The sequence below is a fragment of the Phalangium opilio genome, unplaced genomic scaffold, assembly GCF_054372755.1.
Source record: "Phalangium opilio isolate 3A_F unplaced genomic scaffold, DU_Popi_V2 ptg000003l_1, whole genome shotgun sequence".
NCBI classification, from domain to species: domain Eukaryota; kingdom Metazoa; phylum Arthropoda; class Arachnida; order Opiliones; family Phalangiidae; genus Phalangium; species Phalangium opilio.
The window spans coordinates 9,831,296-9,855,748 of NW_028324145.1; the positions used below are offsets into that span (position 1 = coordinate 9,831,296).

Genomic DNA, 24,453 nt, shown 5'->3' on the forward strand with positions numbered 1-24,453 from the left:
ATAGGTTCTTGTGGGTTGTCTGTTGATCGTCAACGGTCGCTACAACATTAACATGAAGAACCAACAACCACGTGCCGAATTGATCAACAACTTGTCTATCATCGGTATCTTTTTGATTACGGTGGTCAACGTGTTTGTTTCGGCTTTTGGGACTTCTCATTGATGGTGGGCCATCGTCGTCGGGGCCTTTTTCAGCGACTCTCCGACGACATCCGGCCCGAACCATCCCGAAACACCCGTCAATTTCGTCGCCCCTGCCGCTGATTCCAATTCCCAGTGCCATTGCCCTTTATAACTTGACCTATTGACCCCGCTTATCCGCGTCGTCCAAGGTCACGCGTTTAGGGTTTTCATAAAAAGAAAAGATTAAGATCTGAAATTAGTGGAAAAGAATAGCCTGATTTAACTTATACAGACTATTCATTTCCTGATAATATTTCGATTTATAAAATTAAAAATAATTAGGCCCATTGTTCCAAGCCATGTTTAGGAGTGACAGAGTGACATTTTATGGCGTTTTAACCTAATAATTAGGCCTAAAAAGAAGGGGTGTGATGATTTTAAGGAGAGAAACAAAACGGTTGGTGTTTTTATCATTCAAAGACTGACCTAACTAAACATAGTGTGTCAGAAAATTATACTAAATATACCCTGTGCGCTAAATCAATCGCTTCAATGGGTGTTTGTAGATTTTGTATGTAGAATTGTAGGTTATATATATATATATATGTACTGATGACGTTTTTTATACGAATCGAATCTCCTTTCCGAAGCTTTCTATGAAACCGTATTAATCATCTCTTTCCACCCGTCTCTCAGTATAACAATAATGCAATAATAAACAAGTCAAAGTAACTTCATACCACCATCAAAGCAATAGAAAACCATTTACGTCGAATCTACTGATCCAGAGCTACATTGATACGAGTATATCACTACCTATTTATTATTTCCTCTCTCAAAAATTTCCGGTGCATATTATATTTTAATTGTTTTAAGTTCCGCTGTTAGACGAATTAAAAATTAATAAACTTAAATAGAAATTATTCACGGTTGAAACTTTAAAACATTTCCATTTAAATCAGGACAAAGTGAAATTATTTGTTTGTAATATGATTTTAAAATCGAATTAGCTAAACCTAACTTGATTCTGATTTGTAATTCAATCAATATTTTTTTATCAATTTACACCTTGTTTTTCTCATAACCAAAGCGATGTTTGAACAAGTCATCGATCTACTTTAAGAACAATCTGAAACTTTTTTTCAAAATAGCAGTTGTATACCCATAACCGGGTAAGTCTTTCGTGACATGGCCTTAACGCTATATTTCAACATAATGCCTTGTATAAAGTGTAAAGCTATATATCGCTATTTGCAAATACATAAATATATCCCAAACATTCTTATAAACGTATTGGTACTTTATCAATAATCATAAGAAAAATCTTCAACGACAAGATGAAGTTTATTCAATTCTCACTTGAATACTAAACGTATAAAGACAGAAATAAATCTTCCAATCACGCCTTAAACGATATACGTCATAACGACGTCAGTTGTCAGTTTAATAATCTCGTGATAGTTGAATAAATTCATGATATCAAGACGCTAAAATACTTCCAAGTTCCTGCCACCCAACTAAAGTGGTTTGGGAGAAGTTATCAAGGACAAGTAAGAAATATTTACTAACTTCGATCTGTTGTTTTAAAATGGGCCACACTCTTTTCATATCCAGTGTTTCGCCAAGTGCATTGTGTAACTTAATTGTCGCGGCGTGGTTTTTAAATTTAACTTATTCAATCGATACTTGGAACTCGGATTGGGAGTTTCACCTGTATCAAATTCACGAGATGAAAGATTTCTTGCATGGAAAATGGTGCCAGCCCGATTGAAACAAAATCGTGTTGGTCATCAGCGGAGGACGCTGTCCACCGTCTCCTACATCAGCTCTTCAAGGATTAAACCAGCCTGGTCTAGGGAATCTTCGGGAAAAGGTCCCTTATCACGAAATACTGATAATGAATTACTGAAACACTGGTCTACGTCCAAGTGTTTTCGGGTGACCCAAGCCATTTTTTCCTTAATTTGTTTCGCGGTCTTTATGGCACAAGTTTACTCGGTTTTCAAGTTGTATTTGCAGTACCCGACACGAATGGAGGTCTTCAATCATTTCGATAACCGTATGGTCGGCCCCGCAATTACAGTCAGCAACTTTAACGAGTGCGTTTCAATTAACATAAACATATTTTGGGTTTAATTTATGGCATCTTGTCTTAGCATGCGCAAGAACATACTTTGTAAGTCAAGACCCGAACTCTGCGATAAGTACAAAGGAATGGTAAATATATAACAGGGAGAAGTGCACTTTCCGAGGGGCCAGCCACTCGGAGAAATCGGAGTACAATATTTTAAAACCATACCCTTGAAAGGGCTGGCTTGATTTCACGTAACATGAAATCCAAGAGTGATTAGCCCCTCTATTATAATTTATTAATGTAGAGGAATACAGTTGCTGGCGATTGAAATAGGCCTGAATAGTAGCAACACTTTTGGATAAATGAACAAAGATTCACTAAGTTAAAATATTTTGCGTCCAGTTTCTATGGGACGCAGTCAAACCCTTCGTCATGACATCAAATTTCGATACCATTATAAAAACCGGACATCAGTTTGCTGGTTTAGTTACGCATTGTGAAGCTAAGAAGAATTGTACAAAGTAAGTTAATTCCTTACAATAATTTTCCATTTAAAAAAATACTGATTTACTCATAATACTGCAGAGATTTGACTGTTTTCTTGAGTTATCGCTTTGGTAATTGCTTTGTGCTCAACAGTAACGTGTCCGGCAACTTAAACGAGCCTTTAATAGCGTACGATTTCAATAGTAAGTAGATGAAAATTAATTACAATTTACTTTAATAATATTATATTTATCCTTGATCTAGAATTATACGAAATTCATATTGATTTTGAACCAAAAGAGTACATGACCTGGATCCGTAATTTGGAAGCCAGGGTAGCGGTTCACGATATGTACGACTTACCATTAATGTCATATCAGTCCGTGGTAATTGAACAGGGTTACATGTATAACGTCCAAGTCACCAAAGTAATTATAATACTGTGGGACTTTCTGTGGACACTGTAATTTTAATATATTCTGTTTCTTGAAATAGTTAACCACCAATCTCTTACCAACACCCTACCGTACTTCCTGTTACAATTACAGGAAAGCCGCTAAGAAATTGAGAAGAAAATCACTAACAGATCCTCCTTTATCTAGATCAGTAAGTTAATTTGTAAATTAGGCTTAACGTTTTTAAATAGTTTTATTTAGGTATGTTTGTACGATTGCTACAAAAAATTATCTCTCAAATTTATGAACTGCATCAACATAATTAATTCAAAGTATCTAATCAACGAAGATGATTTTAATCACAAATGCATGGAAAAGAATAATAAACACGATGGTAATTAAGATATTATTTGAATTATATTTCAAACTAAATTATTATTCTAATTTTAGAGAACATAGAGAACCAGTGCGAAACTTCATGCAAATTAGAATGCCGGTATGTTATTATTTACTAAAAATGTTTATTAGGCTTAAACGTGTTTAAATCGTTTTGTAGGTCAGTTTCTTTCCAATATCAAGTTTTGAAAGCGCAATTGTCATACTTAACCGAATTAGCTGTAAGCTTTGAATAACAATAGTTAAGCAATTAGTTAATTAAGTTAATTTAAATTAATAGGAATGGAATATCTCCAGAGAAACCGCGAAAAAAGAAGGGTAATATTTTAATAAGTTAATTAAGTTAGCTGGTATGAATTTTAAATTAAATCCGATAGAAAAATTCAGTCTTTCGTGGTTGTTGAATTCAAAACATTTTCACACGTGATTAACACGGTTCTACCACAACTTCAAGTACGTCTGTATTACCTTCCAATTAATTTTGATAAACAACATTGATTGTTGTCATACAGGGTGTAGAAGTATTTGGCTACTTGGGTGGATATTTGGGCATCTTTCTTGGCCTGTCTTTAGTGTCAGTTCCCAAGTACATTCTGAAACTACTTGTCAAGATTAAAAGACATTCAGTCATGAATAAAAACGTCAAAACTAGCTCAAGTACCCAAGAAACTAATTGGTAAAATGAAATGAGTAAATATTGCCTTGACGTAATAATCAAGGTTCAGCCGATATTGTGTTTAAAAAACAATAAAGATTATTAGTACCATGAACTTTTTGACACATTTATCCCATATTAATAACATTCCATCACTTCACTCAACTTTGCATTCCAATTGCGGTTTATTACCGATGATTGGATGAAGTTATCAACAAGGTAATTAATACAAAATATGATAAACATATTCTGGCAGTTCCTTTACCCTAAAAATTCTGAAATAAATTTTATCAACTTTTTTTGATAAGATATAATTTATCAGAGTGTATTAATCATTTATAATTATCTGGTTCTTTATATTGTCCTTAATAAACTGTCATTCCTTCTGAGTTAAGTAAGAGTTTTTCATTGTTGAGTGCAGTTGTCACCTACGCAAATGAGCGAAAATTGTTAGTTTTTACAATTAAATTTAACTTTAATTAATAATGGGTGATATACCTGGTGTAATTAATTATGGGGCCGAAACGGATGACGAATTGAGAATGAGGAATGTTAATAAAATTCCCCAAACTGAGAAAAAATCGGATAAAATTTCTAGTGAAACTGGTAAGATATTAAATGAACAGTGCACTTAATATGTTGCTGAAACTTAGTTGAGATAATACTTGTGACGTTGTCATGGCAACAATATAGATTTTAAAATTGTTGGTAGCATTTATAGACGTTCCCCTTGATGGAACTGACAAGACGCAACAAGAGGATGGTTTAAAACTGGACACGTTGAAGGGGGACGAACCAGATCGTGAGAATTTTCCTGGTATGCCACCAAAGTCACGGAAGTCATCCTCAGCTTCGCAAATAGTATGGGATATAAAAGTAATTGAACTGAACTCGAATCTATCACGAAAGTTACTCTAAGCAAATGAGTTTACTAAGCAGGAGTTAGACCCTAATAAGGAATACGACGACGATGGAAAGACAGTTGCCGGCTTTGAATCCGAAAGTATCTTCAGTCGTCGTATGATCATCGCTGGAGGATTTTTGGACATTGCTCTTTTCACCACAAACTGTGAACAGCTGAAAGCTATCCTGGAAATCGGTGAAAAAAATCATAGATACTACGAGATTGTCCTTGGAATGCTTATAGCTTCAATGGTACTTCAGGTACGTGAGACCAAAGTTAACCTTAAAATAGGCTTAGCAATCTTAAGCCTAATTTCAATGTCAAAAAGTGAAATTTATATGTTGTTTTGCAACAGATTGTGGCTGGATTTACTCTCTTTATGGCCAGTTTTGTAACTATCAAAAATCCCGATGACAAAAAGAAATCGGACATCATGAACCATATTAGCATGGGACTGATCGCCCTAATTACTATTATCAATATCTTTATTAGTAGTTTTACGGTACAATCGGAATTTATTACAAGATGCAATAGAGGAGAATTTGTAGATTTTCATAAGGCAGGGTCCGCTGGGATAACGCCAGCGTCGAGACTATGAAACTGATCTAGATATGTCCTAAATATATATATGGTTACTACTAAGTTGATTATTCAACTTATATAATTATTGTTTAATTTCTATAGTTTATTTAATGAAAAATTTTAAATAAAATCTCTACATGTTTTTTAAAGTTTGCGAAAAGTTCGAAACGCGCACTCCATGTTATCTTTCCGTAACGCTTAATACTGTCAAACGAAAGGAGCTGCCTCCTTCCAATATTTGGAGTTTTCCCGCCATTTGAGCATCTGAGGTCTGAGCCTCTGAGGTCTGAGGCTCTGAGCATGCGCAAGCCCCCGTGCGGCCAGTCCATTCAAGTTCGTCAACTTGGTGTGCGCGTGTATATCATTGTCGATCCGAATTTACTTTAATTAATTTTCTTAAATATACAGTAATTACAAGAAAATAACGAGGAACCGAGATCAGAGAAACACCTAGATAAAGTCCAAGGTATCCTCCAACATATCCCCACATTTCTAAAGCCTGAAAACAACAAATATTAGTAATGTTATAGTTGTTAAAAGTTAAGCCTTGGCTCTTTTATGAACTTTAAAAAGCTAGACGCGTATTTCTTCCGTCATCCTTTGACCTTTGTTTGTACCTGAAATTCGGATTCAATAGTGCTAATTTTATGATTGAAACTTTGAAAAGAAACTTCAACGTGGGATTGTATTCTTCTACAATATAGGGTAAGTTATTTAACACGTTTTAATTTTGAGGAGCATTGTTATATACATACCCGTCGCTCATAGCTTCACTACGGGTTTCATTCCAAATCTGTAAGGTTTTCAATCTTTATTGTTTTATCCAAATTATATTATTAGTTATGAAAGTGAAAAAATTGCATACTGTTAGTTCTTTTAAGTAGCTTAGCTCGGTTTTCATTAGTTGAACATCAAACGATGAAAATCTAAGAATTAGACCAAAAGGTCAAACTTCAGTAGTCTTTGCGTACTTATAGAAACAAACCTACCGGCATTCATGACCACATAACGAAGCGCAAGCTACAGAATCTTCTGAAAAAAAGTATTATCTCTCGTTAACGTCAGAATAGTTAAAATAATTAAGACGTTATTACGACCAGATCGAAATTTGTGAACTCCGTTTTCGGGACACTTGTTGTTAAAATCTTCCTTGGTAATGGGATAAGTTGAGTTAATTATTTTGACGCAACCAAATGATACCAAGGAAATATTCCTATGACATCGATTAAAACAAACCTATAAGGAATAGGGATAAATTAGTCTAATAACTACTGCTAATTAAGAGTAATTGTCAACAATTACAATACCGTTCTTGACAATGGTCCTTTGTATCCACTTTTGGTATATTCCTCCTTGTAAGCCCTGCAGTTGGTATGGTAAGGGGCGGGCAACAAGGTAACCGTATTCTAGATACACTACCATTCTTTAAACCCAATAACCTAAGCCCTTGTCCTTTTTGATTGGCTACCTAACCTAACATACCTTAATAACTTGAAAGACGTACTTAGTTCCTTGCTCAATGTTAATACTTTCGAAATACATTCGTGGCATGTCATAGGGATTGTGTACGGATACCCTGGCTTCAGTTTTCTTCAACGGAGTTAGATATTCTTTGGGTTCCAAATTCAAATGAATATCGAAAATTTCTGCGAAGATATCGGAAGTTGTAATTAACCTTCTTTAATATTAATTAAGGCTTAGTAAACTTAACTATTGTACTCCTGAGCAATGACCCCGTCTCGAAGATTTCCCGTGGTATTCCCTCCCACCGTGTAGCAATTTCCAAAATGGTACGTTAGGAACGATTGCACGTCACTGCAACGTGCAAACAATAAGACAATTAGAAAAAAATTTATCTAATGCGTAAAATCCAAGTTAACTTACTTTAAACAAGCTCTTTGGGGTTGACAGTACGAAACCAGCTTGTCAAATGAATGCCCAGATTGCGTAATTTCCTGATAGTTCGAACTCATCATGAAAGGTTTCACGGCGTCCCATAAATGCTAGTACTTAAAATCAAACCTTTACTAAATCAACCAATAGAATGCGAATATCTTACCAATCCCTTATATTTCACGCACAAATCCTTTCGTCTTTGACACAATGCGCTTTTCCTAATGCTAAAAGAATTACAGTTCGTTATTGGATCCTTTATTGGTCGAGCTGAGGTTTTGTTTATACTCGTTATAATTGCACAAGGTGATGGCTGGTCCATTCATACGTTTCTCCCAACGATTCTCCACTTCCGTTCGGGTTGGATATTGAAAATAATACTCTAGAAGCGTCCAAACTTGAAAGAAAAAACCGCCAATGCAGAGTAAAACGAATATAAGACGCGTCAAACGTAACGCTCCTGAATGAGGATGATGATTTTTCGTAGTACGAACGCGTCCGTGACGACGTGTCCGAATTACCGAAACTTCGTTGTTTAAGGGGATTTTCATTATCTCGTTAAGACACGTGATGCTAATTTGGTCAAAACCTTTGATGTATCCTCCCAATCCGATTTAAAACGGTGTTCTACATTCAGATTTATCGATTTTGTTTCCAACTAATGCGTTTTGTGCTCGGGGAATCCAATAATACGATACACTTTTATGTCAAGTATGTTAAGACAATTTAAGCAAATAATCCACACCTCCTTTAGTAAAAAAGAGGAACATTAAAGTACTTTGATTTTACGAAACTAACGACGCCTCTTTCAAGATATTTCTGTCACCTTAAAAAAATTTCAAGCCCAAGAATCTGCTGAGAGAAAGGCTAGCATTGCTTTCAGTTTGAATCAGTATACTTGACTATCTGGGATTCTGGGTTGACAATTGGTCTGACAATACTGCACTGAAGACTGTCTGAGGTGTAAGGTGAGAGTGTGGGCCCTGTGGGGTGGAATTTTCTCTAACCCCTTTTGTGAAAACTATTTATTATTGATCCAGGTTTTCTAACTATCGAAAAATAACAAATTTGTTTAATTATTACTTCAATATTTTCCGCACTTTAAATTAACCGTTACCTATATTTAAAGGGAAAGTTTCATTTAATTCGTAGAATTTTAAACACACCATCGAGCCGATCAAATATTAGAATAGACTAGTGGGTGAACCACGTTTTTAAGTAAACTTGCCTTATTTTAAAGAGAAAAATAGCCCCTACCTCATTATATTGTATTTAAAAGTGCATTTTAAATGAGACTCTCCCTTTAAAAGCCGAATTTTATACGAAATATTAACTTTATATAAAATGAAAAGAACTTGACCGGATTAACAACTCTCGGACGATATACCGTATGTCCGGCTTTAAAAATTAACGTAGACCATTAAGTATTCCTCTCACTTGGAATTAAAACTCCAATAAATTCGTAATGAATTTATAGCTTTTAATTCTTCTTTTCAACTCCCAACGCGGTGGTGTATATTGCTGATAAGTATAGAGGTATAAATTTAAATACCGAAACTTTTCACTATTTTTACACGTAAATCCAATTTATTCCATTCTTACACCCTCGGATAGTCAAGCGAATTTCAATAGGTTTGGGAGGGATCGAGTATCGCGATTTGAAACTCGTTAAATAAAAGCATTTTCAAGGATTCAAATGGAAACTGAAAATGAAATAAACCGAAAACTTTTATTCGGGATCCTAAAAGTGTCGCTGTAATTTTGCCCTAAGGACCTTTGACATTTAGATCGCTGCCCAAAAAGGTTAAGAAATTATATGAATAATTCTACATAATTTGAAGGAATTTTTTTTCTTTAATTAAGCTTTTTTTAATTAAGAAAAAGCTCTTCTGGCTTAAATAAAATATTGGCTTTCCAATATGCTTTCCGCAATTTCTAAATAACTAATAAATAAATTAAATGATTAATTCGAAACTAACTGGGATAATAATTAAAAATTTAAAAATTAAAATGTATGCGGATCGAATACGTGAACAATTTTATTACTGACTAGTTTTCGTAACATTAACCATGACAAAAGCACATAGGACATAATTTTTTCAATTATCATAATTAAATAATAAATTTAAAATCCAATAATTTCTTATTAAAACCGATCATACTTAATAATTAATGATATTATTTCTATATATATTTTATATTATATTATCAACTAATTAATTTGATATATTTATATTTAAGGACACTTGACATATGATGGAAAACACATCTTATTTATTTATTTATTCAAAATTATTTTAAAATAATTACGATAGTAGGAGAATTATTAATTTTTCTATTTATTTGTTTATTTATTTATTCGTAAATAGACTTTTGCATTAATTTATTATTAATTAATTAATTCAATTATTTATTTCCCCCATTATCGACCAATTAAGTTTCTATAATTAGGTTAAAGATGGTTTAATTTTTATTTTTCTCCCCATTAATTATTGGCTTTTTTGTATTATTTGTAATTATATGATTAGGGTCGAGCGATTATAATTTCCATTTATTTGCGACCCAGTCCTGTCAGGGACCAAGAAGGGTCGTACAGAGGTTTATTTCGATTGTTTAGGCCTAGATTGAAACCACCGGATGTGGATGGTTTTCTAGCTCGTACGTACCCGCTGTATTCGTGGTTATTTTGCGACTCGGGAAGGTATAGAGGGGACCATTCTTCCGAACTCAAGGACGCCGAAGCGTCAGGGTACCTTCTGGGTTCGTCGCTCAAGCTGTGTCGTACTTCCTCGAAGAAATGGGTTAGGTTTTGCAAGGCCAGGGCTCCCAAATAAGGGTTGGTGTTTCTCAGGGCTAGTTCCTGTTCCGTTTTTTCCATTTCCTCTGTATTGTCATCCGGAAGTAAACGTTTCCCCAAACCGATGAACTTCCAACCTGGAAAGAAAAAGGTCGCGAAAGGTTATTTTAATTTTGAAACTATCTTCATTTTCTAATAAATACCACGATTAAATACTTACCAGGATCGAATCTTGGTCTTGCCGCCCTTTTGACGACAAAAGATTGGCGCGTATGAAGGTGACCAGAGTTTCGTTCTTCGTTACTGGCGTCACTTCCGGCGGGTATTTCTCGTTTTCCCAAACCCATGAATTTCATAGCGGGGTCGTACTTTGACGGTTTCTTCCTTTTGTGTCCGTCGAATTTGTAAAATCCTCTCTTGGACATTTCCTCATCGACCGTAGCGTCATCGCTTCCTCCAAATTGTTGACGCTTTCCCAATCCCATGAACTTCATGGCAGGGTCGTACTTCGATGGCTTTTTCCTCTTCTGGTAATTGTCATATTGAGCCATTTCAATCTCTTCGTCATCAACGGAGTCACTTCCTGGTTCTTGTCTCTTTCCCAGTCCCATAAATCTCATGGCGGGGTCAAATTTCGATGGCTTCTTTCGTTTTCCCAAGCCCATAAACTTGTAAGCCGGGTCCAACCTAGATCGACCGCCACCACTCTTTTTTACACCAACCCTCGTGGCCATGTCTTCCTCCGTATATAATTCATTTCCATCTAGCGGTTGTCTCTTTCCCAGTCCCAAGTACTTCAATCCTGGATCGTACTTTGGCGCCCGTTTCTCCATATTTTCGTTAAGCCTAGTTTCTTCTCCAGTTTCTGTCATTTCTCTTCCATAAAATTCGCCTCCGTCTCTCGTCTTTGACGACGCGTCCTTATTTTTAATTGATTCTGAAATTAGAAAATATAGACAAAACGGAAACCGTTAAGCCTAAATCCATAGAGAATCCTTATTAAAATTTATACGATTCTTTCTAAAAATCAAGTTTTAAACTTTGTAAACGCGATAGTCTGTATTTCCCGAGTGAAAACGTGCACGATTTTCTAGAATTCCCGCCAAATATTGAGAAGGAGAAAGTTGGAATATAATACTGTATATTTTTTTTCACAGACGATCAAATTTTACTTTACAATCTCGGGAGAGATTCTCCGTATTCCACTTTCTAACTTCTAAGCGTATTAGACCATTTCAACTGGTCTCCTATGACCCCTAGTGAAAATATTGCGCCAGGTATCATAGGTTTACTCTAGAAAAACATTATTATTCCATATGTTAAGCTCTCGAGGTTGGATTTTTTAAAAAATAACTTAGTGACTTAGTCCTTGGCTCGGGGACAGGTAGACAGTCACTGGTCTGTGGGCAGAAATATCGTGGTTTCGTGTATAGTGCAAGATATTCCCAGACCGATTGAACTTAGAAAAAAATATATATATATATATTCTTATATATATCTTGGGAAATATTGGGGTAGAGATTTTATTCGGCTTAGTGGGTACATCAAAGAGTTTCAAAAAAAAATCTCTTTCGATAAATTTAAAAATAAATATAGAATAGGTTTCAAAAAAAAGAGTAGACTTTACATTTTTTACTGAAATTTACATTATTTTATTCGTTCTTTTGTTTTAAAATGAATGGTTATTAATGCACTGCAAAATTGCTCAAATTTATGGTAATATAGCCTCTTTAAAATGGCTCCTCCCTTTTCCCTCAATATGGCGCTCGTCCTGTAAAGCAGCTTTACTATACTTCTTTATATTCCCCCAATTATAATTATTATTTTTTTTTTTGTAGATCAAGCTTTGATAAACTGATAAGTCCTCACTGTCTGTTTTTGAAACAAAAAAGGGGTTATCTCTTCACCCCGTTTCCTCTCGAGGGGCCAATCGCCCTGTGTACGATGTTGTACCTTTGATTATATTACGCGTAATCCGTAATCGGTGTACAGAGTGATTAGCCCCTCGATGTTTACCGCGGTATATCAATTAGTAATTCAAGGCGATGTCATCAAACGGAAATGATAAGAAAAAAAGCGGGTTAGTTAATTGGCTTTTGGCGCTAAAATGAACTTGCCTTTTCGATAGACCAATCTTCTCCAATGTCCAATTTCCGGGGGGGGGGGGTCGAGGAGTGTTGAAGGGGGGAGGGGGGAATAACTCTGGAAGGCCACAACGGGATAAACAATCTTCCATGCCGATAATTATCACTCTCATATTCGCCTCGCGAACTGATCCCAACCCCTTCCAATGATTGATGAAACGTACTACTGGTCGTCAGGGCTAAACGAGTCCAAACTTTCTACCAAGGCATAAATCCTCGTGGGGTTTAAACGAAATCAAAGCTTTTACCTTAGGAGCTGCATGCTTACACTTCACCAATTAAATATTTGTAAAATATTGAATTATGTATTACGACTTAAAGACGCTTCCTCTTTGAAATTAATCGGAAAATCAGCTTAGGTCAGCCTCCCTCGTTTTGAATATATTTTCATAGCGATGTCTCGTAGGAATAACGATGTTATACAGTATACTTTCAAATTCGGGCTTTTAGCGGTACCCTTGGAGGCTTGGATACAGGGTTCAAGGGAGAACCCATATGGGACCTGAGAACGTTCAAGGATTGAGTTCCCGCTTCCTTAAAGATCCTCCAAAGAAGACAGCATCGGCGGGGGGGGGGAATTAATAATTATTTGAACTACGTCACAAGCAAGTAGCAACACGTGACGCAAAGATTCCGTATGACGTTGGACTATACTCCTGGTCTGTGGGTTTCGGAATAAAACGAATTAAGTTTCTTTAAACCACGCCCCCCCCTCCTCGGTCACGTGTGCCTCTAAAGTATTTAAGGCAAAAATGAGCTCGTAGAAAAATAATATTTGTACGTTCTCAGATTTGTATATAGGTTCTTTTTTAAAGCTGTAGCGTTCTCGTTGTGACGTAGCGTTGCTAAGTATCTTCTATCGCACCGCGTGTAGTTTCGGGATTTCTAAGTAGCTTTAAGAGCTACCGTACTTTTAAGGTTTGACTTAATTTAAATTAAGTATTAATTAATGATAAATTATGTAGGAGTACCGTTAATTTCTCCTCTTTTTAAAATAACGAGTTAGGTAAAGGTTAGCGCTTTCTTTCTTTAGTTTTTATACGCTGCTAGCAGTTATCGTTTCAGCGCGTTTCAGTCTTTCGGGACTTGTACATTTATAGTAGATGAGCCTGTAGGTTTTTCGCTCACTTAAGCCTATTTTATTTCACTATAATAGAACCGTTTTACTGAGATGACCATATCAAATTAAACCCAAAATTTAATTGCATTTGTTATTCAACTTTCGGGGGAATCTAGAACTAAAATAGAAAACAATCTTAATTGATAGTAAATATTTAAAAGAGTTCTCTATATTATATGACGTTTCATAATTAATCAAATGAAAGTAATGAAGAATAGAGAGAGAGAGGCGAGATAGATTGAGAGTTTCCTGGAATAAATTCCCATCAGTTTTCATTTGGCTAATTACAATCCGCTCTCCATTAAATATTTTATTTTAGGTTGCCATTAAAAAGCAAAAAAAAATAAAAATACCCCTAGCACTCGTTTGGTTGTGTTAGTTAGGTTTGAAATATAGTTCCAAAAAAGTTTGGCTTGATCAAAAACATTTGATATTGGTACAATCTTGTCTCTCTTCTTTATCTATTTGGAAAAGTACAACATAAGTTCATATGATATGTTCCTTCCATAAGTTTGTCACTAGTTACAAACTGGAGCTTGTCATGAAGTGACGTAGGTTGTAGATTCTTTTAAAGCGACGCCTGGTGAGGCGCTGCGTGTCAAAGGCTGAATAGGAAGATGGAAGTCCTGCAAAATTAACTACCGAGTATAGGACTTCAATTCTCGCTTCCGTCGTTCTCGAACTATAACTCGAGCTGTAAGTCTCTAGCATTACGAATTAAGTATAGGTAGTGTCATACTTATGGAAGGAACATATCTTATAAACTTATGGTATAAGTGGGCCTATAGCCAAGTCCTTGATAACGTGGGAGTGATTACCTTGAATCAGAAAATACTTGAAAAATCAGAGAGAAAGAAATAGGAAGTAAAATGAAGCTTGGTTCCGCTTAAATTTTCCTGAAACTTCAGAGGGAATACTGGCGCGTTTCCTGCGGTTTGTTGTTTTTCAAGATTGTATATACGAAACGACTCAGTTATATATAAGATGCACCCAAAATATTTGTTATAACGAACCTCTTCTGGTGCGGGCCAATTTGTGTTTCAAAAATTGTGATCATACATACCCTTTTCAAATAAAATATTAGATTTAGCCTAGGTTGTTGTTTTCTATCCCAGTTATTGTATGGTAAGGTTAACAAGCATCATTTTTGAAATGTAAATCGATATATAGAAACAAACAGTATTTCATCCTTGGCATGACCTATAACATTTATGATGCTATTGAAGCGGGATGATCCGCGTTCTTTTGTTTTTCTTAAATAAATAAATAAATAAACTTCATCTTTATTTTTTACTTCCTAAAATTGTAATATTAGATAATATAGCTAAAAAATGATTTATTTATTTTATTAATTTTGGAAATTAGAGATCTCCGAGCCATTATTTGACTAAAATATTTCAGTTTTAAGGGTCCGTAGTTTTGAAAGGAAATATATTAGCCCCGGGTTAAGGGACCTTAATTGTTTATTTTGTATATTTTAAAGTTATCTTTGTTGGTTGTGCCGTACAAGATTCGGGCATTAGTTTTTGAATACTAATACCCTTACGTATAGACTAATATATTTTTTAAAAGTTTCTATACACGTATAAGAATGGTTACAGTGTTAAAAGCTTTTTTTAAAACTAGCTGACGTTGCGTACTACGATAAAAATCACTGCTTTTGTTACTTTAAGCAGACTATAGCTCCAACTTTTACTTTGTTGATATTTGATTTAGAACATTCGTGGGGAGCCTACACGTTTGTTTTGTTCTTTAGATTTATCGCGTGTCGACTTGAGGGGAACCCTTTTAAACTTATTGCAAGAAGCCGTTCGTTCACTGGCCTCTGAAGGCGAGCGAAAGAATTAAAACTAAGTAAAGAAAATGTAGTTTTCTTTATACTCTGATTGAGAAAGATTAATACTCAAATTCTTTGAAATTAATATCTTAAATAAGTGTTCGAAAAAAAAAACGCGAGTGTTAAATTAAGCCCCTGTAAGATAGCTTCACCCTGAACGTTGGTGTGTTGCGTGGTAAACACTTCTACAGGCGCGCGTAGAAAAATGCTAGGAAACTTTACCCCTAAATGTAAGCTTTCCCCGTATATACTACATTCCCAATTTTGTTAAATATTTATTACAAACACTGAATTTTTAAACAAAAGATATATTTTAATGGAAAATGTTAAGGAATGTTTGCTTTAATTGGTTTTCCTATTTTCTTTTTTAATAATTTGATTATTTTAATTTATATTAAATGGAGTAGTGTTTAATAATCGAAAATACCTTCCTATGTTCCAATTAAACAATTTCATAATCACAATCGTAAACCCCCTCAATCCAATCCCCAAAAACGTGTCTCAAGGATATTTTTCTCAAAATTTTACCTCTTTTAATCTAAAATTCCAATTATCGGATATATATCCTATCCCGTTTTCTTCTTTCCTCGATTAATTAGTCAATTCCGAGAAATATAAGGATAATTTTGACGATGCCCGGAGACTTTTCCGAATCTGAACAATAAAAGTTTTCAAATAAAACCGCGTATCAAAATTTTGTTAATCAAGATTTTTTTTTTCTTTTTTTCGAAGAACTGCTAGGATATAGTAGAAGTCAATTTAAATAGAACTTAAAATTAGAACTTTAACGATTTTAAGGGATGAGTGGGTATGTAAAACGTCTCCTCACCATGCATGCACCTTAATTATAATTCCAAATCCTTGGCGCTAAAAGTTTATAATCGGGCCAATCGGGGCAGAATCACGTTTAGTCAGTCGCAAACTAGGTAGTCTAAGTATTACGGGAGCTCATTAGGAGTTTCGCTCGAAACTGTAAGGTTTAAAAGTGTCGATATGAACGTCATTAGACTGAAGGTCATTAATCGATGTAATGTACATACAAATTTCAAGTCTTCTGGATCGGTAGATAATGCCCAACCAGGGTGGACCAAGTAGTCTGGGTCTTTGAAAAGGGAAATTAAGGGTTGCAAAGAAATTATTTTTGTTCGGTATTTTTTCTATAGTACTTTAGCATGAACAAATACACGTATTTTTTTTTTAAATTTCACGCTACTAAACGCAATTTTCTGACTTAAAATTGCAATTAAAATTTATCAAGCTAAGGAAAAACTTTAGATAGTCAGGGAAACCCCTGGAAAAGTCAGGGAATTTTAAAATGAAACAGAAGAAATCTGTGCAATGCAACCTTGATGCCTTTAAACATTTTGAAATTGCGATAATATACTTCGGATAACATACTTCGAGTATCAAAAGTGATAGATACCTCGTCATCAAAAAGTTGCCTCTTGCTATATTATGTATGCCTATACAGCTTGTGCAAAATTTTGCGGGAAAATTCGACGTTGATTACGTACTGTATATAGTTTGAACATTTTGCGCCATTTGGGGATGAAGCCAAGTTTCACAGTTTAGCTAAGAGCAGAGTAGCAAAGAGCTTATATCACCTCAGTCAATTATCATACTACATTAAAGGGATTTACTCTAGCCTATCTCCATATTCTAACGTAACTTTAAAGATTTTCATTATAGTTATTCCCCTTCGGAATAGCTCGCGTAAAATTTTTCGTTTTTCTAATCCCATTTCATTTTTAGGGAAACAATGTTACAACCCCTCTGGTTATACATTTTTCATTCAAAATATATTTCGTTTTCTCATTATTATTTCTTTATTGTTTTAGAAAAGATTATTCGCAATACGCCAATCCTCTCGGGGTGATAACTAGCTTTTGAAAGCTCTGTTTACGTATTGAATACGTTATTAGGATGTTTATGAAAGGGACTTTTGAACAGTTCCACAAGTATAATCCCCCGTAGACATAGTAGGAACTTACCAAGCAAGTACTTAACAACGCTATGGAAAATAGAGAACGTTTCTCTGAGGATCTGTTGTTTCGAAATACTTTTAATTTTCAAGTATCAAATACCAGGGAGAAGTATAAAAGGAAAAATATAGTATTACGCTTGCTTTTTTAGAATTACAAACATGAATCTTAACTCCCACGTGATGGGGACAAAAGTTCCCGCAAAGCTCGCGCTAGTTACGAACTTTCGCCATAGAGAATATACAGTAGAGGAGTAGACACTTTACTGAATACAAGACAACACAACCCCTTCCTTTCTCCGACTGTGGGAATCCAGGCTCGCGGTGCTTAATACAACTCCTTTTCAACTCCTCCCTGTTTGTACATCTTTCTGAATAAATTTCCTCCCTGTATACTTGCAAACTTTTCGATATCTTTTGAATATATTATAATTGATTAAAAAAAGGGGGTATAGGTAAACCTATTGAATTTTTAATTATTCTTTAACATGACCCCGAGCGGTAACTAGCTTCTTTTCATTTCGCAAAAATCTCCGTATTAAAATTAATTACCATTGATTAAAAGAAGATGAAAAGCTAAAAGAAGAGAGGTTTAATAAAAAAAACCACACGGTAGCTTCTCTCTAGTCGAAATGCTGAAGAGTAGGCCTATGCCTAACTACTTGAATAAAATTAATACATTATTTCTCCTCCTTGACTTGAAGGGCTTAAGGAAGGAAGAGGCAGACAAGGTTATAGTAGATTTTTCTCGGTCGGTGGCTGGTTTTGCGGGGCTCAAGACCAAATTAATAAAATTTATATTCAAACAAAGGCCCCGCTGGTAAAAGATAAAGTATATGTTTTCGCCTTTGCCTCAGGCCCTAATTTCCCACGTGTTGGCATTTAAGTAGACTGATTATATTCGAGAGCATACGCGACGGCTGACAAAGTTCCCGAGTAGTCCGCAACCTTTTAAGATCTAATATACATAAAAAATATGAACTTTCAAGATTGTAGACTTAAAAGTATCTTTGGAAAGCTTATTGAAACGCGCTGCTATTAGTGTAACATTTTGACAGCATTTAGTTTTGCGAAACATGATTTTAAACGGCTAGAATTGGTTTTTTTTTTAATTGAAAGAGCGTATAAAATAATGAATATACCAATTGGAACCATGTTTCCATGTACAATATTAAAAAAGATACGAGCAATTAAGTTGAATCCGTAATGGCGCCTAATGGACACTACGCGTTAGGCTTTCCCGCGAAGCACTGGGGAGTACTCCTATTGGACGCCTATTACCACCTGACATATTCATCCAATAGGGGTACTTTGATATAGCCCCATTATAGAGGTCAGCCGAACATGATTAGGTTTAAACGAGGCCTATTTTACACATGGTCATAAATCCATTAAATTGCGCCTTTTGAACTTAAACGCGTAATCGCAAACCCGCTTTTTAAATGGCCTATACTGTGGTGTAAATGGGAATCATTTAGTGTCAAAAGGGCTGGAAAAAACTTAAATTTAATAAAGTTCAAATAAACCAGCCCTTCTCTCTTTTTGTTGCGAAGAAAATAGAGTAAATTGCGGGTTGCTTTTATAATAGCAAGCGAGAGAATGCAATTTTGTTTTCCGTATAGAGTAATGGCAGCTTTAACAATATTTTTTATTACAAAGTATACATTGGGTGCTATTACTCCTCAGAAAATCTTTACGAAAAATACATTTTCTTTTCGTGGTTTTCTTCGAGCTTTCCAATGGAAGCAATTTTAGCAGCTTAGTTAGATAATCTTCGTGTAATGTTTAGTCTCTTATACGGTAATAATAGTAGACTTTATCATTATAAATAATTGGTAGAGCAGTTCGTTTCTCTGATCATAACGTATGTACTTAATTACACGGAGTTGAAAAGAATTCGTACTGTTGCGGTTTAATTTCATGTCGTTCGGGTAGTAATATTATATTTATTTATTTATTACAGAGTTTAAAGAAAATAGACCGAAAAAAAGGTGTAGCTTAGCTCGCCCTAGATGTTCTGTATTTCAATAAGAACTCGTACGTCTTAAGCCTAATTTAAAAAATAATTGTCAAAAGAGCATCTGACATTTTTTTCGCGCCAAAAATTGAAAGATCTTACGTTTTCGCGCGCGCTCGTTTTTGTTAGGCCTAAATTCTTTAACATCGTAATAACAGAGATTATAAACTCTCTCTCCCAATAATAATAGCCATAAATTCCTCAAAATCTGTTACGCGTAATCTCTCAAATTCTGAGTTACCTACTCAAGAAGATGAAAATGTATAGTTGTTGATCTCTGGTTTTATCGCTCGTATTAATAGCCAATTCGTTAAAGATTCTCTCTATACGTAACGATTCAATTCATTAAACCCCCGTTTCAATGTAGTAGCGTAGTACACCTTATTTGAGAACTTTGTAAGTGCGGCTGAACCCGGGTTTTACAGTTCCCAGGATTATTAAAAGGGAGGAAAGACCCGCATTGTTTGTGACGCGAATTTATTACATTTAACCACGAGTGTTTTGAAAGACTAATAACATTACATATCCAAATTCATCCAAATTGTGTGTTATTTAAGTTTGGAGAATTGTTAGATTGAGTTGTTGTATTCAAAGACCATGATTGATACTTTCCCAAAATCCAACCCTTTTCAAATTACCATGCACTTCTGACAGTATTCTTGGATTGTTTATAATAACAGTCCTGTTGTATCTATGGGCTGCACGTCATACTACAAAATTGTCGATATATTTTAGCATAAGTTCATAAGATGTGTTTCATTATAAGTTTGTCACTGGTTACAAACTGGAGCTTGTCATGAAGTGAGTGAGGTAGGTCATAGATTCGAGGTAAAGCGACGCCTGGGTCAGGCGCTGAATGTCAAAGGATTAGTATAGACTAAATAGGAAGATGGAAGTCCGAGTGTAGACAATTCTCCTTAGTCGTTCTTGAACTAGCCCGAGCTGTAAGTCTCTAGCATTACGGAGTATAGAAAGGGTCATACTTATTGAACATATCTTATGAACTTATGATTTTAGTGATGCGGAATTACTAGCAATGTTATTGCGGATTGATAAGTAACGCGTTAAAAGTAGTGCTGATTTTTTCCCCTTGAATCGCTTCAGCTATTACCTCATCGAAAATTCAGACACTAAGGTCTGAAGTATATGAAAGGATTAAGCTTTGTTTGAGAGATTTTTGCGTGGATATCCGATTTTGTTTTTCGCTTTCTCTCTCTCGCTCTCTTGAATACCTCGTGATTTGTACCACCTGTTGCCCAACGTTTTGTTCTTTTTTAAATTCGATTTGCTATTCTCCACCCACCCCTTGCATTCATCATATTTCCACCAATAAATGAAGGGAACAACGAAATTCAACGTTTATATTTTCTGGAATTACTGTCATGATCCTCTACAACGATATTTTCCATATTTTCGTGTTTTTTTGTTATTATTGAGCGCTGTATTTTGCATTATATTGTTATATAAGGAATAAACGTATCCTTTTCGATTTCGAAATGATTCTAGGCTAGCAATTTTCTCAGCCTCGTTCTCGAATTACGATCCATGAAACAATTAAAGTTATATTTACTGGGAAATTCTGCACATTTCAAACTATTGATAAATTACTTATTTCTATATGGAAATTGGAAGAATTTTGTAAAAAAATATTTGAATTAATTTTGAAGACAATTAATAATATTGAACTTGGAAAATCAACGATTACATTTACTGCTAAGATTATTTATTCACTGCTAAAATTACTTTATTTACTGCTAAAATTACGCTATTTACTGCTAAAATTACGCTATTTACTGCTAAAATTACTCTATTTACTGCTAAAATTACTCTATTTACTGCTAAAATTATTTTATTTACTGCTAAAATTATTTTATTTACTGCTAAAATTATTTAATTTACTGCTAAAATTATTTTATTTACTGCTAAAATTACTTTATATACTGCTATTCTAAAATTATTTATTTACTGCTATTCTAAAATTATTTATTTACTGCTATTCTAAAATTATTTATATACTGATATTCTAAAATTACTTATTTACAACTAAAATTATTTATTTACTACAAAAATTCATTTCGCCTTCCTGGCCACGATTTTCAAGCCATGATTGTAATTTTTTTAAGAATGACCCATTAAATTTACTTAAGACACTTGAAGACAATGCTAAGTACATAGAAGGGATCTGTTCGTAAAACACTCTAATCACAACTTGAAAACAGTGACCCGAACTGCAAAATGTTACAAAACATTCTTACAGACATTTTCAGAAACAAAGTCTAGAACTTAAAAACTTACCGTTTCCATTGGCCAGAACGTGACCTATCAAAGCTAGCCAACATAAAACCGGACTTAGTTTAATCTCCATCTTTAACGTTGTACTTAAAACCTGTTTCAATAACTAGATCTTAACTATACACGTATAGTGTCCCGTGGTGGTGAAAGTTCCGAGGCTAGTTTGAGAGAGAAAAGCGTCCGAGCTTCGGAGTGAGTGAAGTTCGGACAAGTCGAGGTCGGACCTTTTAAAAGCAGAAACTCCTCCCTCTTAAACAAAATCTTTCTCTCTCCCTCTCATCTTCCGCGCATGCGCCTTTAACTCCACTAACGCACCACGTTACAGGGGGGTCCATCCGAAGCTCTTTTTTTACTCAAAAACCTTTCCAGAAGTAAAGCAAAGATTTGCAATTTTAATTTTTTTTTTGTCTTTTTTAACTAACTAGTTTTGGATTTCTCAAATTCCTATTAGGCCTAGCTTCCAAAGTTTTTGTTTGTTTTTGTCGTTTTAACATTGGTTTTAATAAGACATTTTCCCTCAGTATTTAGTTGCAAAATGAAAAGAAAAAAATAAAAAAAATGCACTGATGTTATTTTTGGTTGTAAAAAACATCGGATTCAAATGTAACAAAACGCCGCGGGGGAGATTCAGTTGAAATAATCTAAATAGATGTTTCTTCTGATGCATCTGATTCCGTCTGAATTTTTTTTTAAAGACAGCTGAGTCTGCGTCTTACCATGTTTATTCTTTTAAGTTTCAATAATGAATTAAGTTTATAGTTAGGGGATTTAACTATCGGGATTTTAGTCGAACGTTAGTTGTTTGATTTGAAAGGAAGAGAGCTTTTGAATTCTAAGCCGGAAATAACGAGGAAAACAAAGGAAGTACTCGTTGCCTATAGTTTCCTCTAATAGGCCCATGCACCCAACTTAAATGACCGAGTATATTCCTATACCTATTTCTGACGTCACTTAATACCACCGAGAATCAAACTTCCGGTACGATTAGGGATTATAATTTTATTTTTAATTACAAGGTATCCTATACTTGTTTTGCAAGATCAAACAAAATCCAATAACAGGGAGGGGAAGATACGTTTCAAGTGCTCTTGAAGTGTTAACTAAGAAAATTTAAAAAAAATATCTCATCCAGATGTTAATTTCAGAGTAAATTGAACGGATGGAGAAAGTAATTTTGTCGCAACTTTATTCTTTCTCAACCCTACCCCTCCCCCCTTACACCTCCATTTTTTTTTTTTTTTTTTTTAACTTTTCCCGCGCTTTTCCATTACAAAATTCATTCGTTCGCGCCAAAAATTCTTTAAATGCCAACAAGATGCTTTGCCGTAGCCTAGGGGCTCTTTTCGCAGAATCAAAAGGAGAGAGAAAGATAAATCGGGAAAGGGTTTTTTCCTGTTGATAATTTATCCCGGGGATCCTCTCTAGAAAAAGAAGTATGTTTCTTTATTTTCTTTCTTAGTTGCCTGAAGGGACAAAATAATAGAAATATGTTTAGGATCTACGTAGCGAAAGTGAAAACTTTTAAAACTAGTTTGTCGGAAAGTCTTTTCACACCCGGAGAAAAGAAAAAGATTCAAAGACATACCTAAAGACTACCTACCATCGCAAGATGAAAGTGTTATACCCTAAAGTGTCTCTTTTCCAAAGCGAGTGTCATCTTCCTCTTCTTACTCTTAAAAGAATATTTAGTTTTCCTGTTGACTTAGACTTATATTGAATGAGACCTTCTCGGAAACGGTTTTAAAGTTAGCTTCTCAATTATTTATTTTTTTCCTAGAAGATTCAAATCAACAAAGATTACGTAAGAAAGGTGTGTTTTCTCCGTTCCTTATATAGCAAAAAGGTGGACAAGTGTTAAGTTTAGCGTTAGCGCAATTACGGCGACCCAATTTTGAGTTGCGTTGCTTTTCTATTCACGTTTGCCAGTTCCTTTAACCATAAGTTTATAAGATATGTTCCCCATAAGTTTATCACCATGGTTACTGAGAGCTTGTCATGAAGTGACGTAGGTCATAGATACTCGTAAAGCGATGCCGGGTGAGGCGCTGTCAAAGGCTTAGTACAGATTTGGCCGTGAAACCGAGTGTAGTGAATTCTCGCTTGTCGTTCTCGAACTACCTCTCAGTAAATCTCTAGCATCACGAAGTGTGGGAAGTGTCATACTTATGGAACATATCTTATAAACTCATGCTTTAATCAGACTAAAAATGGGTTCAAACACGTGATATTTTTGAACTCGTGATGGTAAATTATTGAGGGTACTAAATTGGCCCCACGTGTTTTTCTTTCTTTTTCTTTTTTTCATATTTGTATCCATAGAAACTAGATTAAAGTAGAAAACAATTTTGTTCATTGTTTATTTTAATTTATAACGAAGTTATAGGAGACTCGGGGTCCTTTCAAATGATTGACGGGTTAAAGGGGACTACGACCGCTTCATAATTTTCATCATTTTTATAAACTTAATATACCAATATGTATAACGCGTATAACAAACAACCGCTTCTCAAATATTGACGGTCGCGTGGAACGAAGCTATATTATCCTCCTCTTCGAAAGTCCTCCTCCCCCTTTTTTGATTAAATTAATAATCAAACTTTGATTTTCTACTTCACGTGCATGCGTGACGTCAATATTTTATCGATTCTGATTTTTTAATAGACCATTTCGATGGATAACTAAGAGGGAAAAACACGGGGGTAAAACTTGCCTTCCATCTCGCTTTTTGGCGCCTGCGCTGTAGTCATTTTGTATCAC

The 24,453-nt window shown here is 34.9% G+C and overlaps 5 protein-coding genes across 5 annotated transcripts in view; 3 read left to right on the forward strand and 2 right to left on the reverse strand.

Moving 5' to 3' along the window:
* Positions 1-1,412, forward strand: part of LOC149717682 (uncharacterized) — a 43,905-nt gene extending 42,493 nt beyond the window's left edge. Inside the window, exon 10 of the mRNA XM_089834706.1 lies at positions 5-1,412. Coding sequence (XP_089690832.1) covers positions 5-163 — 159 coding nt within the window. The 3' untranslated portion in view covers positions 164-1,412. The remainder of the gene's footprint in view (positions 1-4) is intronic.
* A 138-nt stretch (positions 1,413-1,550) lies between these two features.
* On the forward strand, positions 1,551-4,896 carry LOC149717687 (uncharacterized). Its single transcript, XM_089834547.1, has 13 exons — positions 1,551-1,673; positions 1,738-2,222; positions 2,280-2,340; positions 2,600-2,718; positions 2,783-2,886; positions 2,948-3,111; positions 3,179-3,289; positions 3,340-3,472; positions 3,529-3,574; positions 3,635-3,695; positions 3,755-3,792; positions 3,852-3,927; positions 3,987-4,896. Exons 2-13 carry the CDS (start codon positions 1,876-1,878, stop codon positions 4,152-4,154), a joined length of 1,428 nt encoding a protein of 475 aa, XP_089690673.1. The 5' UTR covers positions 1,551-1,673; positions 1,738-1,875; the 3' UTR covers positions 4,155-4,896.
* On the forward strand, positions 4,766-5,773 carry LOC149717688 (ninjurin-1-like). The gene is made up of 4 exons (XM_089834707.1): positions 4,766-4,781; positions 4,842-5,005; positions 5,069-5,293; positions 5,389-5,773. The coding sequence occupies exons 1-4, from the start codon at positions 4,766-4,768 to the stop codon at positions 5,629-5,631; spliced, it is 648 nt and encodes a 215-aa protein (XP_089690833.1). The 3' UTR covers positions 5,632-5,773.
* Positions 5,774-6,397: 624 nt separating this feature from the next.
* Positions 6,398-8,059, reverse strand: LOC149717689 (acid-sensing ion channel 3-like). The gene is made up of 10 exons (XM_089834709.1): positions 7,797-8,059; positions 7,675-7,735; positions 7,500-7,618; positions 7,335-7,430; positions 7,098-7,293; positions 6,923-7,021; positions 6,710-6,851; positions 6,605-6,647; positions 6,481-6,541; positions 6,398-6,424 (listed from the first exon to the last, which is right to left on the reverse strand). The coding sequence occupies exons 1-10, from the start codon at positions 8,057-8,059 to the stop codon at positions 6,398-6,400; spliced, it is 1,107 nt and encodes a 368-aa protein (XP_089690835.1).
* Positions 8,060-9,982: 1,923 nt separating this feature from the next.
* On the reverse strand, positions 9,983-11,204 carry LOC149717690 (uncharacterized). Its single transcript, XM_089834548.1, has 2 exons — positions 10,526-11,204; positions 9,983-10,442 (listed from the first exon to the last, which is right to left on the reverse strand). Exons 1-2 carry the CDS (start codon positions 11,175-11,177, stop codon positions 10,060-10,062), a joined length of 1,035 nt encoding a protein of 344 aa, XP_089690674.1. The 5' UTR covers positions 11,178-11,204; the 3' UTR covers positions 9,983-10,059.
* Between the last annotated feature and the right edge of the window lie 13,249 nt (positions 11,205-24,453).

Bases quoted from the DNA above. Each gene is read 5' to 3' on its own strand.
- LOC149717687 (XM_089834547.1), top strand. From the start codon at position 1,876: ATGGTGCCAGCCCGATTGAAACAAAATCGTGTTGGTCATCAGCGGAGG. The intron at 3,112-3,178 runs GTAATTATAATA...TTCTTGAAATAG, and splicing joins ATAACGTCCAAGTCACCAAA to TTAACCACCAATCTCTTACC. The intron at 3,793-3,851 runs GTAATATTTTAA...TAAATCCGATAG, and splicing joins GAAACCGCGAAAAAAGAAGG to AAAAATTCAGTCTTTCGTGG.
- LOC149717688 (XM_089834707.1), top strand. The intron at 5,006-5,068 runs GTAATTGAACTG...TTTACTAAGCAG, and splicing joins AAATAGTATGGGATATAAAA to GAGTTAGACCCTAATAAGGA. The intron at 5,294-5,388 runs GTACGTGAGACC...GTTTTGCAACAG, and splicing joins TAGCTTCAATGGTACTTCAG to ATTGTGGCTGGATTTACTCT.
- LOC149717689 (XM_089834709.1), bottom strand. From the start codon at position 8,059: ATGAAAATCCCCTTAAACAACGAAGTTTCGGTAATTCGGACACGTCGT. The intron at 7,294-7,334 runs GTACAATAGTTA...TTAATATTAAAG, and splicing joins GACGGGGTCATTGCTCAGGA to AAGGTTAATTACAACTTCCG. The intron at 6,648-6,709 runs GTAATAACGTCT...ACTTTTTTTCAG, and splicing joins TCACAAATTTCGATCTGGTC to AAGATTCTGTAGCTTGCGCT.
- LOC149717690 (XM_089834548.1), bottom strand. From the start codon at position 11,177: ATGACAGAAACTGGAGAAGAAACTAGGCTTAACGAAAATATGGAGAAA. The intron at 10,443-10,525 runs GTAAGTATTTAA...TTTTCTTTCCAG, and splicing joins AAGACCAAGATTCGATCCTG to GTTGGAAGTTCATCGGTTTG.